We start from the raw sequence: 18,424 nt of genomic DNA, 5'->3' as shown, positions 1-18,424 counted from the left end.
CTGAAGAAGAGTGACCATCTCGCTTGCCGTGGATTCAGTCGCTGAGCTGATATGATTGTCCATTATCTAGGCATCTCAGGACAGTGTCCATGAGGGAAACTAGGAGAGTCTCTGTACTAAAGACGTCTGCCGCAATGACGATGGTGCAGGTCGCTGTCTGCGGTCCTGCACAGCTCCCTCCTGCTCTCTCCTAGGGGCGCGGCCGCGTCTTCTTGCTACATTTAAAGGGCCAGACATTTGTGACTGTTTCCTGCTTCAGCCCTATAAAGGGCTGTTCCGTCAGTTGTTCAGTGCCTTGCATCGTGGTGTCTTTACTCTGGAAGCTCCTACCTGCCAGAGCCTATGTAAGGTCTTCTAATCTTCGTGGAGCTCCTCGTCTCGTTCATTGTATCATGTCAAGTCTTCGTGCCTGAGGTCCTCGTCCAGGTGTCCTGGTGTCTTGATCTTCTACGTCCTGGTGTTCCTGCCTTCCTGGATGTTCGTTCTTCTGTCCTGTCTTCGCTCTCGAGCCTTCTGGTCTGGTAGGCCGGGGGTCCCTCGGATGATGTGTGCCTGAGTGGACTAGCCTGCTGGTGGACAGTTGTCCTGTGCTCTTGAGCCATCATGTCCTGTATCTTTCTTGGGCTGTCCCGTTCTCCTCGTGGTCCGTGACCAGCCTTCAAGGGCTGTGTAGGGCACGCAGTGGGACAGGGTGGTCCACGACTCAGTCCTGCGGGTGGCCTGAGTAGGGTGCCCTGAGAGACAGTGCCAATGTCCGCCTTCCTTGCTTCTCGTCTCATCTGGATTCCAAGTTCCTCGTTGTGTCTGCACTTCAGCGTCATGTTTCTGATGTCGTTGCATCGACCCTGGTTCGGGATGCCGTCGCATCAGCCTTAGTGTCAAGTCTCGTCTGCGATGCCATTGCATCGATCCTGGTGTTACGTCTTCATAGTCCTGGTGTCATGTCTTCAACCCTAGTCTTCGTGCCATGCGATGCCGTCGCATCAACCCAAGTCTTCGTGCCATGTGATGCCGTTGCATCAATCTTCTTGTCTTCATGTCAAGGTCCGTCTGCCCTCAACCTCAGGCCTGGCCTGCTGCTCCATGCTGCTCGCAGCAGGTCCGAAAGGGCTCGGAATGGTTGGAGGACGATTCAACTTCCAACATCCTCGGATGTTGGCCTTGGGAGCTTGCCGGCTTGGCGGAGGGTAGAACGTCAGTCATGCGGAGCCACCGCCAACCCTTGGCTCAGCCCATAAGGTCTGGTCCGGGCCGAGACCCATGGGCACACGAAACACCCACTACATAACACAATTCTGGTCGCCGCATCTCAAAAAAGATATAATTGCGATGGAGAAGGTACAGAGAAGGGCTACCAAAATGATAAGGGGAATGGAACAGCTCCCCTATGAGGAAAGACTAAAGAGGTTAGGACTTTTCAGCTTGGAGAAGAGATGGCTGAGGGGGGATATGATAGAGATGTTTAAAATCATGAGAGGTCTAGAACGGGTAGATGTGAAACGGTTATTTACTCTTTCGGATAGTAGAAAGACTAGGGGGCACTCCATGAAGTTAGCATGGGGCACATTTAAAACTAATCGGAGAAAGTTCTTTTTTACTCAACGCACAATTAAACTCTGGAATTTGTTGCCAGAGGATGTGGTTAGTGCAGTTAGTATAGCTGTGTTTAAAAAAGGATTGGATAAGTTCTTGGAGGAGAAGTCCATTACCTGCTATTAAGTTGACTTAGAGAATAGCCACTGCCATTAGCAATGGTTACATGGAATAGACTTAGTTTTTGGGTACTTGCCAGGTTCTTATGGCCTGGATTGGCCACTGTTGGAAACAGGATGCTGGGCTTGATGGACCCTTGGTCTGACCCAGTATGGCATTTTCTTATGTTCTTATGTTCTTAAGTTAGGAGTTAGCAGGAAACCATCTGTTGTCTTTGCGATCTGGGAGCCATTGTTCTGGTTCCCAGGCAGGAGCAGGGGATAGGCCGCTATTCCATTTACTTCATAGTCCCCAAGAAAGAGGGCATGTTCCACCCAGTTCTGGATTTAAAACGGGTGAACGTGGTTCTAAATGTTCCTCAGTTTCAAATGGAAACCTTAAGTTTGGTGATTGCTTCAGTGCACAAAAGGGAGTACCTGGCATCTCTGGATTTGACCGAAGCTTACTTGCACATAGGAATTCAGCTCAGTAATCAAAGATTTCTGAGATTCATGGTTCTGGGGGAACATTTGCAATTTTTCGCCCTGCCCCTCGGTCTGGCAACAGCGCCCAGAACCTTCACCAAGGTGATGGTCGTAGTGGCTGCAGCTCTCTGAACGGTTGGGGTCTTGGTTCACCCCTATCTTGATGACATGCTGATTCAGACAAAATCAGAGTCCCTTTGCCGGGAGGCAGTGGACTTTGTCCCAACGATCTTAGGCGGCAGAGAACTGATAGTCGGTCTGTCCAAGAGTCATCTTTCCCCTTCCCAGGTTTTGGAATTTCTGGGGGCATGTTTGAAACCAAGGTGGGGAAGATTTTTCTCACCGAGGAGCGGATTTCCAAATTACTAGCTCAGGTTCGCGGATTGTTGGAGAAGCAGGTGCCCAAGGTTTGGGATTACTTGCAGGGTCTCAGGTCTATGGCTTCCACTTTGGAATTTGTTCCATGGGCATTTGCTCATATGAGGCCTGTACAGTCGGATTTTCTATCCCGCTGGGACCCATTCTCAAAGCAGTTTCACCTGCCACTTCCTCTATAGAGTTTGCCAGGTCCAGTCTTTTGTGGTTTGAGGTTCTGCCCGGGGTTCCTTTCAACTTCCCAAGTTTCGTGATTTGTGTCCAGGATTCCTCCCTGCCTTCTCCCTTATAGTAATTCAAAAGGGGAAAACCCCACCAAGCTCTGGGGTACATCATAGATTGCAAACACATAGAGTAGCAATGAGTCCCAATTCTTGCTGTCTTCATCCATAAATTTCCTCAACATTTGCTTAAGTGTCTGATTGTAGCACTCAACAAGGCCATTGGTCTGTGAGTGATACACCAAGGTACACAGATTTTCAGCCCATGTCTTGAAAAAACATCCATTAGGCTGTTTGCTACTGTCGGGTTCTTTATATTCCGAAGCGGTACTGCTTCTGGATATTTTGTGGCATAGTCAAGAATGATGAGGATGTCTTTATTTACTCAAGTAGATCGCTCTAGTGGCCCCTCTAGGTCCATGCCCACCCTTTCAAAAAGGGTGTCAATGGGGATGGATATGAAAGGTGCTGCCCATATGCCAACAGGCTTTGTAAGTTGGCAGGTAGGCCAGGACCAGCAATACAACTGGACCTGTTTATGTAGAACCAGCCAATAGAACCGTGCCAGTATTTTCTCTCGGGTCTTTTCCTCCTCCAGGTGACCCCATGAAGGTGGCTATGCACTAATTGCATGGACTTCTGGCGATATGGTTTGGGAAAAAGGAGGAGTTCTATCAGTTCCCCTTCCACAGTTCCTTTTGTGACTCAGTAAAGTAGGTCCCCTTTCATTACAAAATAAGGAGGAATTGGGTCTGTAACCTGTGCTACAGGGACTAGCTTTCCAACCACCCTCTGTATAAGCTCCTAGATCCTTTGCAAAGTTGATCCTTAAGGAGGACTAGACCATATAGCTGCAGCCTGTCCCTTCTGGTGGTTTGAGGGAGTTTCCTGTACACTTCCTAACAACCTCCCATTTAATATTACTATCAGCAATGGCTCCCCCTTCTATAAGAACTTAAGAAATTGCCAAGGGTCCATCAAGCCCAGCATCCTGTTTCCAACAAAGGCCAAACCAGGCCACAAGAACCTGGCAATTACCCAAACATCAAGATCATCCCATGCTACTGATGCAATTATTAGCAGTGGCTATTCCCTAAGTAAACTTGATTAATAGCCGTTAATGGACTTCTTCTCCAAGAACTTATCCAAACCTTTTTTGAACTCAGCTACACTAACTGCACTAACCACATCCTCTGGCAACAAATTCCAGAGCTTTATTGTGCATTGAGTGAAAAAGAATTTTCTCCTATTAGTCTTAAATGTGCTACTTGCTAACTTCATGGAGTGCCCCCTAGTCCTGCTATTATCCGAAAGTGTAAATAACCGATTCATGTCTACTCGTTCAAGACCTCTCGTGATCTTAAAGACCTCTATCATATCCCCCCTCAGCCGTCTCTTCTCCAAGCTGATCAGCCCTAACCTCTTCAGCCTTTCCTCATAGGGGAGCTGTTCCATCCCCTTTATCATTTTGGTTGCCCTTCTCTGTACCTTCTCCATCGCAACTATATCTTTTTTGAGATGCGGCGACCAGAATTGTACAACGTATTCAAGGTGCGGTCTCACCATGGAGCGATACAGAGGCATTATCACATTTTCCGTTTTATTAACCATTCCCTTCCTAATAATTCCCAACATTCTGTTTGTTTTTTTGACTGCTGCAGCACACTGAGCTGACGATTTTAAAGTATTATCCACTATGATGCCTAGATCTTTTTCCTGGGTGGTAGCACCTAATATGGAACCTAACATCGTGTAACTACAGCAAGGGTTATTTTTCACTATATGCATCACCTTGCACTTGTCCACATTAAATTTCATCTGCTTGCTTGACATAAAAATACTAGATTGTCGATGGTTCCCCTCGCTTGATATATAAAAATTAAAAGCCTGACTGCTCTTCACACCTCCCTCTATTAAACCTTCATGAGTGATTCACATCTTTTTGTCCCCCTTTCCCAGCTCATATCCCCCCCAGCCCTACAAAGGATCCCCCAGTGAAGCTGAGAAGACACGGCATACTGTCCTCTTGTCTTGGCTGGAGAATCGTTTAGAGGGTTTGGGGTGGTTTGGTGGGACATAGAAGGAAATGGTGGGTCACGTGGGGTTTGGTTTTTTTTATAACTTTTTATTTAACTCAGAACAGCATGAGTCCCTCCAGACTGACAGTCGGTTACAAAAGGAAAATGAGTAAATGTATGAAAAATGCAAATAGAAAGCATATCAAATCCCCACGTCAGGATATCAGAACAACATGTATATCTTTACACACAGCAGAGTAATGAAAGTCACACTTCCCTATGTCCCCTCAGAAAACTTCACATTATAAGGAATAACCCCTCCCTTGCCAATTCAATGTATCTGGTGTATAACCAAAAATCCCTGTGTGGTTGACCCTTACCCACTCCTATTATTCCAGCATTCCAAAAACCAATTGCATAACTTATTATTTATTTATTTATTTATTTATTTATTGTTTTCTATACCGGCTTTCACGACCAAAGGTTGCATCAAGTCGGTTTACATTTAACAAGTCGTGCATTGAACATAGAACTAGAGGTATTGAACTGGTGCAGAAAGTAATAGTTACAATGAACAAGATTATACATAGTCGTATTGGGGCGGATTTTCAGAGCCCTGCTCGCGTAAATCCGCCCAAAACCGGGCGGATTTACGCGAGCAGGGCCCTGCGCGCCGGTGAGCCTATTTTACATAGGCTCACCGGCGCGCGCAGAACCCCGGGACTCGCGTAAGTCCCGGGGTTTTCGGAGTGGGCGTGTCGGGAGGCGTGTCGGGGGTGGGGCCGGAGCGTGCGGCGTTGCGGGGGCGTGTCGGCAGCGTTTTGGGGGCGGGTACGGGGGCGTGGCTACGGCCCGGGGGCGTGGCCACGCCCTCCGTACCCGCCCCCAGGTCGCGGCCCGGCGCGCAGGAGGCCCGCTGGCGCACGGGGATTTATGCCTCCTTCCGGGAGGCGTAAATCCCCCGACAAAGGTAGGATGGGGGTTTAGACAGGGCCGGGCGGGTGGGTTAGGTAGGGGAAGGGAGGGGAAGGTGAGGGGAGGGCAAAGGAAAGTTCCCTTCTAGGCCGCTCCGATTTCGGAGCGGCCTAGGAGGGAACGGGGGTAGGCTGCGCGGCTCGGCACGCGCAGGCTATACGAAATCGATAGCCTTGCGCGCGCCGATCCAGGATTTTAGTAGATACGCGCGACTACGCGCGTATCTACTAAAATCCAGCGTACTTTTGTTTGCGCCTGGAGCGCAAACAAAAGTAGGCTGTTCGCGCTCGTCTGAAAATCTACCCCATTATGTTTCAAAAGAAAAGTTAGCTTTTCAATCAATGCAATCTCAAATATCTGTCTAATTCAATTTTCAGAAGTTGGGGGTGCACTTCCACATCATCAAAATAGTGAACCTACCTGCATGAATTAATTGATTTGCCAATAACTTTGTGCCAGTAACCAACCGTTGGGTTCCCCACCTTCCCAGGAGACACAGTTCTGGTGCTAACTCAAGATTCTTGTCTACTTCCTGGCTAAGGTTTTCCAAAAAACCTTAAGAACATAAGAAATTGCCATACTGTGTCAGACCAAGGGTTCATCAAGCCTAGTATCCTGCTTCCAACAGTGGCCAATCCAGGCTGCAAGTACCCAAACACTAAGAAAATCCCATGCTATTGATACAATTAATAGCAGAGGCCATTCCCTAAGTCAACTATGGTCAGAATTTGAGGAAGTATCACATTTTGAAGTCGAGAAAATGATTAATCAATTGAACCCTGCTACCCACGTTATTGATACCATACCCATTATAGAATTTTAAAAAACTAGCCAACACAATAAACCCAACACTACCTAAAATCATCAACCTCTCACTAGATGGAGTAATGCCAGATACCTTGAAAGGATCCATAATCAAACCAATTATCAAGAAAAAGAACCTCGACCCCCTAAATCTTAGCAACTATAGACCAGTCTCCAACCTACCCCTAATAGCCAAGCTAATCGAAAAAACAGTACAAAAATTATCAAACCACCTCGAAAATAACAACATCTTATACCCAGCACAACACGGATTCCGCAAACACTACAGCACAGAAACATTGCTATTAGCCCTATCAGATAATATCTTAAGAGGATTCAACACAGGAACACGCTACATTCTGGTTCTATTAGATCTCTCCGCAGCATTTGACACTGTGAATCACAGAATTCTAATCAATAGACTGAAAGAAATAGGACTCACTAATAAAACAATGAAATGGTTTGAGTCATACTTAAACAATAGATGTTTCCAGGTACAAATCAAAAATGCACTCTCAGAAAAAGTTACACTGCAAACCGGTGTCCCACAGGGATCAGCCCTATCTGCAACACTCTTTAACATTTATCTCCTCCCAGTTTGTCACCTACTAGCAGGACTCGGAATCATACATTACTTATATGCTGACGATATACAACTATTAATACCCATTGTAAACACCATTGAAGAAACAATGAAACTAGCCAATATGTATCTTGAAATAATCAAACAGCTCCTAAACCAGATGGAACTGGTAATAAACATTGACAAAACTGAGTTCTTACACCTTGAACGAAAAAACACACACCATATACAACCAACACTCACCACTACTTAGTTCATTGTAAACCGAATTGATTTGATTTGTATCAAGAAATTCGGTATATAAAAGCCTTAATAAATAAAAATAAATAAAAATCAAAAAAATTCAAGCCGTTGAGTTTGCAATAAAAATAAGGAATCTAGGAGTAATAGTTGACCCTGAACTAAACATGAAACAACACATGTCACAGAAAATAAAGGAAGGATACGCAAAACTAATGATCCTGAGGAGACTAAAACCTCTTTTAACGATAAACAATTTTCGCACAGTTCTACAAGCAATGATATTTGCAAGCACAGACTATTGTAATTCCCTGCTATTAGGACTACCTCAATCTACGATTCGGCCTCTGCAAATACTGCAAAATTCTGCTGCTAGAATTTTGACTGGCAAAAAAGAAATGACCACATTACAGGAACACTTGCTGAACTTCATTGGCTTCCAATTGAACAAAGAATACAATATAAGGCTTTATGTATAATCCATAAACTAATCCACGATGAAAAAGCCGACTGGTTTAACACGGCACTGCGCGTACATGTCCCACAGAGAAACCTGAGATCTGCAAATAAGGCTCTACTAACTGTCCCCTCTGTCAAATCAGCACATCTCATGCAAGTAAGGGAAAGAGCACTGTCACTGGTGGGCCCCGTGCTATGGAATACCATGCCACTAGAAATAAGACTGCAGAGAAATTTGAAAATTTTCAAAACTAATCTCAAAACCTGGTTTTCAAACAAGCTTTTTATAAAGATAAAGAGAAGGAGAAAAACAGATGATGGATAAAGACGCACCAAGCTAGAAGCTGTTATTTTTTTAACCAACAAAGGCATAGTAATGTTAAAATCAAACTACCTAATATGTTCCTAACAAACAGGCTTAACTTACACACTTAGGGGTAGATTTTCAAACCGCGCGAATTGGCGTACTTTTGCTGGCGCATCAGGCGCAAGCAAAAGTACGCGGGATTTTAGTAGATACGCACGTAGCCGCGCAAATCATGGATCGGCGCGCGCAAGGCTATCGATTCTGTATAGCCGGCGCGCGCCGAGCCGCGCAGCCTACCCCCGTTCCCTCCGAGGCCGCTCCGAAATCGGAGCGGCCTCGGAGGGAACTTTCTTTTGCCCTCCCCTCACCTTCCCCTCCCTTCCCCTACCTAACCCACCCGCCCGGCCCTGTCTAAACCCCCCCTTACCTTTGTCGGGGGATTTACGCCTCCCGGAGGGAGACGTAAATCCCCGCGCGCCAGCGGGCCGCTAGCGCGCCGGGACGCAACCTGGGGGCGGGTACGGAGGGTGCGGCCACGCCCCTGGACCGCCCCGGGCCGTAACCACGCCCCCAGGCCCGCCCCCAAAACACTGCCGACATGCCCCCAAAACGCCGCGCCGCCTGGGCCCGCCCCCGACACGCCCCCCTCGCCAAACCCCGGGATTTACGCGAGTCCCGGGGTCTGCACGTGCCGGTAGGCCTATTGAACATAGGCGCACCGGCGCGCAGGGCCCTGCACGCCTAAATCCGGGCGGATTTAGGCAAGCAGGGCTCTGAAAATCCGCCCCTTAGCTTATTATTATAAATTGTTACCATACTATGATGGCACATGACTAATTTGTAATCTATACCACCCATATTTTTCATTATTGTACTCTTCTGTAAACCGTTGTGATGGTTATCTAACTTAACGACGGTATAGAAAAGTTTTTAAATAAATAAATAATAGCAGTTAATGGACTTCTCCTCCAAGAACTTATCCAAACCTTGGTTAAACCCAGCTACACTAACTGCACTAACCACATCCTCTGGCAACAAATTTCAGAGCTTTATTGTGCGTTGAGTGAAAAAGAATTTTCTCCGAGTTGTTTTAAATGTGCCACATGCTAACTTCATGGAGTGCCCCCTAGTCCTTCTATTCTCCGAAAGAGTAAATAACCGATTCCCATCTACCCGTTCTAGACCTCTCATGATGTTAAACACCTCTATCATATCCCCCCTCAGTCGTCTCTTCTCCAAGCTGAAAAGTCCTAACCTCTTTAGTCTTTCCTCATAGGGGAGCTGTTCCATTCCCCTTATCATTTTGGTAGCCCTTCTCTGTACCTTCTCCATCGCAATTATATTTATTTATTTATTTTTAATTTTTATATACCGACATTCTTACATCCGATGTAAATCATACCGGTTTACATTAAACAGAATAGCAGGAAATAAATTTCCATAGTCTAATACAATGAACATTTCTAATTAAAATTGTTAACAAGTGAAAAGAAAAGGTAAAGAATTGGAATAAAGGTTAAATTACAGAAAAATATAAAAGTTTTTTTTTTTTTTAGAAGCACAAAGGGGAGAGCCCCTTTGTCACGCCCCTTCGGCGCGCAATGCACGGCGCACGGCGCCTGATGGTGAGGCGCTCTTCAACCGTCGCCGGGGCTCCCAGTGACGTAAGGGGGGGCGTGGTCACACATCGCATCGCAGTCATTCATTTCCCTCACCACCTGCTGTTGGTTCCGTATCTTTTTTCCCCCTGCCATTCAGTTTGGTGTTCAGTCTCGCGGGGGCCCAGGATGGAGGGTGGCCTCCCCGCTTTTTTGAGTTGCGGCGACCAGAATTGTACACAGTATTCAAGGTGCGGTCTCACCATGGAGCGATACAGAGGCATTATGACATTTTCCGTTTTATTCACCATTCCCTTTCTAATAATTCCCAACATTCTGTTGCTTTTTTGACTGCCGCAGCACACTGAACCGACGATTTCAATGTGTTATCCACTATGACACCTAGATCTCTTTCTTGGGTGGTAGCACCTAATATGGAACCCAACATTGTGTAATTATAGCAAGGGTTATTTTTCCCTATATGCATCACCTTGCACTTATCCACATTAAATTTCATCTGCCATTTGGATGCCCAATTTTCCAGTCTCACAAGGTCTTCCTGCAATTTATCACAATCTGCTTGTGATTTAACTACTCTGAACAATTTTGTGTCATCTGCAAATTTGATTACCTCACTCGTCTTATTTCTTTCCAGATCATTTATAAATATATTGAAAAGTAAGGGTCCCAATACAGATCCCTGAGGCACTCCACTGTCCACTCCCTTCCACTGAGAAAATTGTCCATTTAATCCTACTCTCTGTTTCCTGTCTTTTAGCTAGTTTGCAATCCACGAAAGGACATCACCTCCTATCCCATGACTTTTAGACATGCCCACTACATGTGTAAGCATGAACCTTTAAGCCCACACTCCCTCCAGCAAAGCCTGGAAGATCCAGGAGAGAAAGTAACAAAGAATAAAGGACATCTATATGTGTGGTGCAACAATTTAACCATCAGCTCCACTCTCTGTCTGCAAATAGGCATTTTATGAGCATCTCTCTAAATATATTTCCAATCAGCTACCGTCAGGTGCAAATCAAAGTCTCTATTCCATTGATCAATACATTTAAGCAGTGGGTCTTCAACCAGAACTCCCTCCAAGATGGGTTTATAAAACAAGGAAATAATCCATTGTGGAATAGTCTGCTGCAAGAATATCCTCACGTTTCCATGATGCTCTTGGGTCCCATCTCCTCTCCTTCTGGCACCCAGTCTGTTATTGTTAGGAATTGAGGACCCTTGGCCCGAGTCAGGGGGCGTATAGACAGCACAAATAACAATCAAACATTTACAAATTTGTCAGTATTAGTTTGAAAAGGCCATATAAAATGCTGTTTTTTAGATTTACATCCATATACTTTAAATAAACTGAGCGGTACATTTACGTTGCCCATCTCTACAGTTTGCTCAGTCACAGGCATTTGCTATTTCTCTCTCACACACTCAGCGTAAACCGCGTGTTAAAGGAAAATTCCAGATTTGACGTTACAATAGTGATTCCAAGTGATTCATTACGCTCATATCGCTTGTCTTCTACATATCTGCTGATAATAGGTCTGTAAAATATATCGTTACTACTTTTATATACTGTTTTGTTAACTCAGGGCTGAAAGCCGTAAGCAGAAAAAGTTGACAGGGGTTGTTTGCCAAATTATAAGGGGGCTGCGGATTTTATTACAAAACATGAAACATACACAACTTATGGCTCATTTATGCAGCATCATTTAATGTGGTGTAATGTTCGTTTGACACAAAATGCAAAACATTTCAATAAAATTCTATAATGTCAGATGAGAATCGATGTAAATCTTCTGCATTTTGGGGCGGATTTTAAGAGCCCTGCTCGCGTAAATCCGCCTGGATTTACGCGAGCAGGGCCCTGCGCGCCGGTAAGCCTATTTTACATAGGCCTACCGGCGCGCGCAGACCCCGGGACTCGCGTACGTCCCGGGGTTTTCGGAGGGGGGCGTGTCGGGGGCGTGTCGGGGGGCGGGCCCGGTCGTCGCGGCGTTTCGGGGGCGTGTCGGCAGCGTTTTGGGGGCGGGTACGGGGGCGTGGCTACGGCCCGGGGCGGTCCGGGGGCGTGGCCGCGCCCTCCGTACCCGCCCCCAGGTCGCGGCCCGGCGCGCAGCAGGCCCGCTGGCGCGCGGGGATTTACGTCTCCCTCTGGGAGGCGTAAATCCCCCGACAAAGGTAAGGGGGGGGTGTAGACAGGGCCGGGTGGGTGGGTTAGGTAGGGGAAGGGAGGGTAAGGTGAGGGGAGGGCAAAGGAAAGTTCCCTCCGAGGCCGCTCCGATTTCGGAGCGGCCTTGGAGAGAACGGGGGGAGGCAGCGCGGCTCGGCGCACGCAGGCTATACAAAATCGATAGCCTTGCGCGCGCCGATCCAGGATTTTAGTGGATACGCGCGGCTCCGCGCGTATCTACTAAAATCCAGCGTACTTTTGCTTGAGTCTGATGTGCAAGCAAAAGTAGGCTGATCGCGCTTCTTTTAAAATCTACCCCTTTATGTCAATTTTATTTGCTGATTTTTGTATCGAATATGCCATCTGGGTGAATAATTTGAACTAACCAAAGAAGTAATCGTCGTACCTCGTATAGGCAGATGTCTGCATTTTCTGGGCTGGCCCAACCCGAATCCGCAGGCCGGGTCGGGTTGCAAATTCAGAAAATAGGAGGAGTTAGCCTGTCTGCAAAGTGCTATCGCACACAGCAGAGAGAGAGAGAGAGAGAGAGAGAGAGAGAGAGAGAGAGAGAGAGAGAGAGAGAGAGAGAGAGAGATATTGGCCATAACATCATGGCCCATAGGTAGGTATTTGTATCCCTATGGTAGGCCCACCTAGTAACTCGAGGTGGGGTTTAGGTAAGAGTGTAGGGGGTTAGGGGTCACTTTGACATTCTACGTGACACCTACGAACAGAACAGTGGTCTCTTGTGAAGATTTGCTGGCCTTCGGAGTGAGGAAACTCACTCCAAGATGAGATTTGGGCAATGTTCTCTCTACCTAGCTTGATGTTACATCATAGGGATACAAATACCTACCTATGGGCCATGACATTATGGCCAATATCTCTCTCTCTCTCTCTCTTGTAATTAGTGCAAATTGCAATAAATGCTATATTAGCATAAAATACACCCCTTTTGCTATCGCATGCGGTACTTACCACATTTTGATAAATCCAGGCCTTAGTTTGTTAGCACTGAATTTGGTACAAAACCAATAAAGACAGGCTACACAGCTAACTTTTCAGTACTCCTCATTGTAACACTGGGTAAGAGGATGCACATGACTTTCAGGGCCTCATGTATTACCCCAAGGATTGGCCCTTTTGGACTTCTCCATTTTGCCCACATTTCTTTCATCTCATGTATCCATGGCCCAGTCCAAGTGATTGCTTGATACGTGATACAAGTAAGAGAAAGAAGACAATAAATCAGTTAACACTTTGTTTGTCCTTTGGAGGCTCTGTATAGCAGGTTATCTGCATAAAGTGATCCCATTGAGGTACCATGCTAATTACCGCATTGCTTCTTAATAGAACAATTCTGTGCAGAGGAGAACCAAATGCTCCCTCATTCTGCAGTCCTAGCATTTGATTTTCGGATGGCAGTCACTCCCTGCAATCATTCTCTGTGAATCAGAGCTTCTTATCCCCTGCCACAAAGCAAACCTGCATCTTTTCCATTTGCCTTTTGAAATCATGTACATTAATTAATTTATTACTTCTCATTTCAGCTTCTGGAAGAAAATGAGCGTCTGAAGCAGGAACTGGCCAAAACAAAAATGTCCCTCGCTGAATGTCAGCTGGAAAAAGAGAGCTTGATCCATCGTATGAAAAAGATAGAGCAGCCGTAATGTCTCAGCTGGAAAAAAAGAGGACAGATAGAGCAGCCATAATGATGCCGAGCATTGAACAAAGGGTTTCTGTGGCACACTGACAGCTCACACTGTCTGCTCACAACGTAGTAAGGCCGATTTGTGGTGTCCTGTCTCTTCCTATTTTACTGCCATGATGCAGCAAATTCTCTTTAACCTAGAATAATATTTCCAAAAGTTTCTTTTATATTTTTTCTGAATTTGTAAATCCATCCCACCTTTCTCCACTCTCTGAGAAGGCAATAGGGAAATCCAGATGAATAAATAAATCAGTAATTATAGTTCAGTCTTCACAGTGAATAAGAGGGATGAAGCACTCCTTTCTCCAGAAGCCAGTGCATCCGTCAGCAAACCAATGAGTATCACTCTTCCAGGGTCTGCGAGTGCTACTGCTACAGGGATCAGACTCAGCAGTGCTTCTACCTCTCTCTCTATTCTCTTGTCACAGCTTCTAAATCTCATCTCCAGTGCTTCCTGCCTCTTTTTATTCTGAAAAGGAGACAGAAAGCATGTGTAAGGTGTGAATCCGTAGAAGCAGTCATTAGATAAAAGAAAGTATAATGAATCTCAGCTCCTTCTGCTCACCTTCCCTCAGATCGGAATTTGTTTGCACTGTTAATAAACAATGTAATGTATTTAAATCAATTCTTGTACAAATCATTAATGATTCTTAATGGAGGTGTTTTATGCCCCTTCCACAATAAAGCTATATAAAAAGGTGATTGTAATGACTGCCTTCTTTTCAGTGCAAGAAAGGAGCTCAGCTCTGCCTTTAACTAGAGCTCACCGCAGGTCCTACCAGAGGAGACCAGACTGGCTGCAGAGCTGCTGACATAGATTGTTTTGCTTTTCGTAACAGAAAAGGATGGAGGCTGCATTAATAGGTTTTTGGGGAGGTAGTGGGGTTGGATATAACATCAGAAAGCCAAATTCAAGTCCAAGGTCATGAGCAGATAGGCCTTGTAATCTGTCTGCAAGTTTTCAGTGCTTCCATAATTCTGTTTTCAGAGAGGGGAATGTAAGGGTGTCATTTTCTATTTCTTTTGAAATTATGCTGGGTTTTTAAACGGAGAACGTTTAAAGCTATAAATATGGAAACTGACTAGCTGGACCGTTTGGGTCTCTCTCTGCCCTTCCTAAATTCCTGGTACAAGACAGAGATGTGTGCCCAGTATTTGCACTCACAAGAACATCCATTCAGCCCAGCATTGCGTTTCCCCTTTCTTGGGCACAAGGGAGGAAGGGGGATCCCCAGTGCCATTTCACTTTTGGGAGCAGCAGGAAGGGAGGGTTTAAAGAATGGGAGAGAAGGAAGGAGATGCCATTTTATTTTTATTTAGAAAGCTGGTACAAAGGATGGCTCATGCTATTGCAGCTCCTAAACTTGGACAACTACGTGGGCTACCTGCCCCGCCTCCAGTTCCCCCAAACTTGCCCAGAATTTGATCTGCTAAATTTAGCCTTCTAATGACATTTCAGGGGGTAAAATTAGCTGGTTAGCCCAGCCAATTGCCAAAGGCTTTGATCTAGCTAAGTTCCCTTTAAATATTTACCTCTTTGTCAATTTGCTCAAGCAGCTCTTCTTGATTCACAACATTTATCCCAGGACAAGCAGGATGCTAGTCCTCACATATGGGTGACATCACCGACGGAGCCCAGCGTGGGAAATCTTTCTGTCAAAGTTTCTAGAAACTTTTGACTGGCCCTGTGAGGCCACTGAGCATGCCCAGCATGCTATGATATTCTCTGCCACAGGTGTCTCTCTTCAGTCTTCGCTTTTCCGCGCTGCTTCACACATCGCGGGACAGGAGCCGTTGCGTTTTCTTCACTTTTTGCTGACTGAAAAGTCATTCTTTTACCGATTTTCTTTCTCATAGAAGTCTCTCTCGGGGTTCCCTTCACCGGCTGGTGAGTACCTCGGTCTTGATTTTCTCAATTTTTGGAAAAATTCTCTTCTCATAATTTCACATCCTTCGACGGCCGTCGATAACAAAATGGCTACGGGCTTCAAACCATGTCGATCACCGACCCACATTTAGAATGTGTCCTCTGCCTCGGTGAAAAACTTGATGTAAGTACATGTCCTAAATGCGCTGAGATGAGGCAAAGGGGCGAAAGGCTAGGCAGGAAAAAATGGAACATTTGTTCCAGCTATAATTAATTCCTTCCCCTTCCAAATCGTCGAAGTCGTCTCCAGCTGGAGCGACTAAAAGAGCCTTGCTTAAAAAACCGCATCCAGACGGATCCGGTGATCGTCCCTCTTCACCATCATCTATAGCATCGACGAAGTCGGCGGACCATCTCAAACTAAAACATCGTCATCGACATCGTCGACCGTCAACATCTGCATCGACATCCCAGGAGGAATCGATGGCAAAGCGGCCACGGGACCAGGAAATACCGGTCCCTTCGACGCCTGGGCCTTTACCTCCATCGATTTCGGATCCTCCACAGACTTCCGCACAGGATCCTCCGACACAGCCTCCACCACCGCTTACAACTGCTCTGATTCCACCAGTTGTACAGCCGGAATTGTCTGATCTCATCAGGCAAGTGGTCATCCAGGCTCTAAAAGATCAAGCACTTCCGGCGATCCCGCCGATGCCACTAGCATCGATTTATTTTTATTTTTTATTTATTTTATTTGAGTTTTTTCTATACCGGCATTCACGGAATTCGTATCATGTCGGTTTACATAAAACAAGGGGTGATCAAAACATTATAAACGTGCATAAATATGAGAGTATACATTTAAACATTATAACAAGTTATAAAAGTGCGCAGAAAAATCAGTTACAATAAAACAAGGATGGCTCTAACTTGGAGAAGAAGCAGAGTATGATAGAAGTTTTAGCAAGAAGAAGAACAAGCAGTGTTCCGGTAGTAGTACCGATGCCGGTGGGCCCACCAATGCCGGTGCCCTTGTTGGCGCCGAGGACACAGATGGACTCGATTACTACGACGCCGAGACTCGTTACGTCATCGACGTCCATCTTCGCCCAGATTCCATCGGGTTCTTCGATGCCGTTCTCGATTCCATCGACGTCGAAGTCTTCCACAACACTTCCACCGGTGATGACATCGATGACAACCACTGTATCATCGAGGCAACCATCATCTGAGCCTCCTGAAGTACAAGATCTCGCATTTTATCGATGTCTTTTGCAAAGATATCAAAATGTCATCGATAACCTATCATCAACAAAGCCTCAAGAGAGCTCACCTCTGTTTTTCTCCGATGATCCACAGCCAGGCCCTTCAGGCCTTCACTTCCCTCCCAGGTTATCGCCAAAATCTCCCTATAGAGATGACCCAGATGACTCTTGGGATGACCAGCAGTCTGTAACATCTTCTGAGGGATTCATGTCTGAACCTTCTCCTCCAGATCAGAGAAAGAAATCACCTCCAGAGGGCCTCCATTCCATCGTCAGCGCAACAGAATTGCCAAGCCTTGAGCATCCCCAGCTTGAGGCCAACGCAAACTCCAACAGAATTGCCGAAGCCATGTGCCCAGTGGGACTATCCTAGTCCCGGGTCTTGTCTTGGACCTTGTCTTGTCCCCAGAATTTTTTTTGGGATCTTCTTTCGACCTGCTGGAGGTGCCAGCGTCTGGATTTCTACGACCTGCAGGAGGTGCCATATTTTTCAGCAATACTATACACAACTTTATTCTGCTACCCCATCAGAAGAGGCTGGCTTGAAATACATTTTTCACTAATCTTCCTCTTGCTCAGCTGTCAGCAAAGCAGAGAGAAGGTTTGAATGCATCTATTACTATATCTGAAACTGATATTGTAATAAACAACTGAAGCTAGGAAAATCACTGGGTGTTGATGGGCTGCGGTGAGTATTATAAAACTCTGTGCCCCACCTTACCAAACTCTATTAAATTATTATAATCTTATTTCTGCTAAGAGTACTTTTCTGCAGGAGATAATCAAGCCTTGATTACAGTTTTTGCAAAACCTGGTAAAGATCTGACTCTCTCTACATCATATAGACCAATATTGTTGATTAATTTTGATGCTAAAATCTTCCAGCCTCAGTTCCAGCAGTTGCGGTCTCCACCGCTTCCCCCTTGTTAGCTATGTTCAGGGCTCACCTCCGAGGCCGGGAACGCCGCCTCCGCAGCTCTGCTGAGCATTCAGGGCGTCCACCATTGCTGGGCCGTCTCGCTGCCGCCCCGCGCGCACATGCGGGGACAAGCGTTATGGACGTACGCTCACCGGAAGCCTGACCCCGCCTGAGCTGGTCACACTACGCCCCAAGCCCGATATAACCAGCGTCCATCAGTCCTCTCATTGCCTTGCAACGAGGGTCGCTACAGTGTGTAGTTCTTAGTTGCACTTCCGTTGTTCTGCTTCAGCTACCGACCTCTGCTCGTTCCTGACTCTGCTTCTGCCTGCCGCCAGCCACCAACCTCTGCTCGTTCCTGACTCTGCTTCTGCCTGCCGCCAGCCACCGACCTCTGCTCGATCCTGACTCTGCTTCTGCCTGCTGCCAGCCACCGACCTCTGCTCGTTCCTGACTCTGCTTCTGCCTGCCGCCAGCCACCGACCTCTGCTCGTTCCTGACTCTGCTTCTGCCTGCCGCCAGCCACCGACCTCTGCTCGTTCCTGACTCGTCCTCTGCCTGCCGCCTGCCTCAGTCCACGGCTTCTCTGCCGCAGCTGCTACGCTCCTGTCCTCCGGACAGTGCCTCCTGCAGGCCTGGGCTGGAACTACTGCCAGACTGTCTTGGGTCCTGAGACCTTCTACTTCCTGCCAGGCTCTGGCCTACTCGCTGCTG

The 18,424-nt window shown here is 46.5% G+C and overlaps 1 protein-coding gene across 1 annotated transcript in view; it reads left to right on the top strand.

Moving 5' to 3' along the window:
• Positions 1-14,358, top strand: part of UHRF1BP1L (UHRF1 binding protein 1 like) — a 373,911-nt gene extending 359,553 nt beyond the window's left edge. The window contains exon 21 of the mRNA XM_029597381.1: positions 13,496-14,358. Coding sequence (XP_029453241.1) covers positions 13,496-13,615 — 120 coding nt within the window. The 3' untranslated portion in view covers positions 13,616-14,358. The remainder of the gene's footprint in view (positions 1-13,495) is intronic.
• Positions 14,359-18,424: the final 4,066 nt, after the last annotated feature.

Source organism: Rhinatrema bivittatum, chromosome 4 (genome assembly GCF_901001135.1).
Source record: "Rhinatrema bivittatum chromosome 4, aRhiBiv1.1, whole genome shotgun sequence".
NCBI lineage: Eukaryota > Metazoa > Chordata > Amphibia > Gymnophiona > Rhinatrematidae > Rhinatrema > Rhinatrema bivittatum.
Note: the sequence above shows the minus strand (reverse complement) of the source record. Positions and strands in the feature narration are given on the sequence as shown.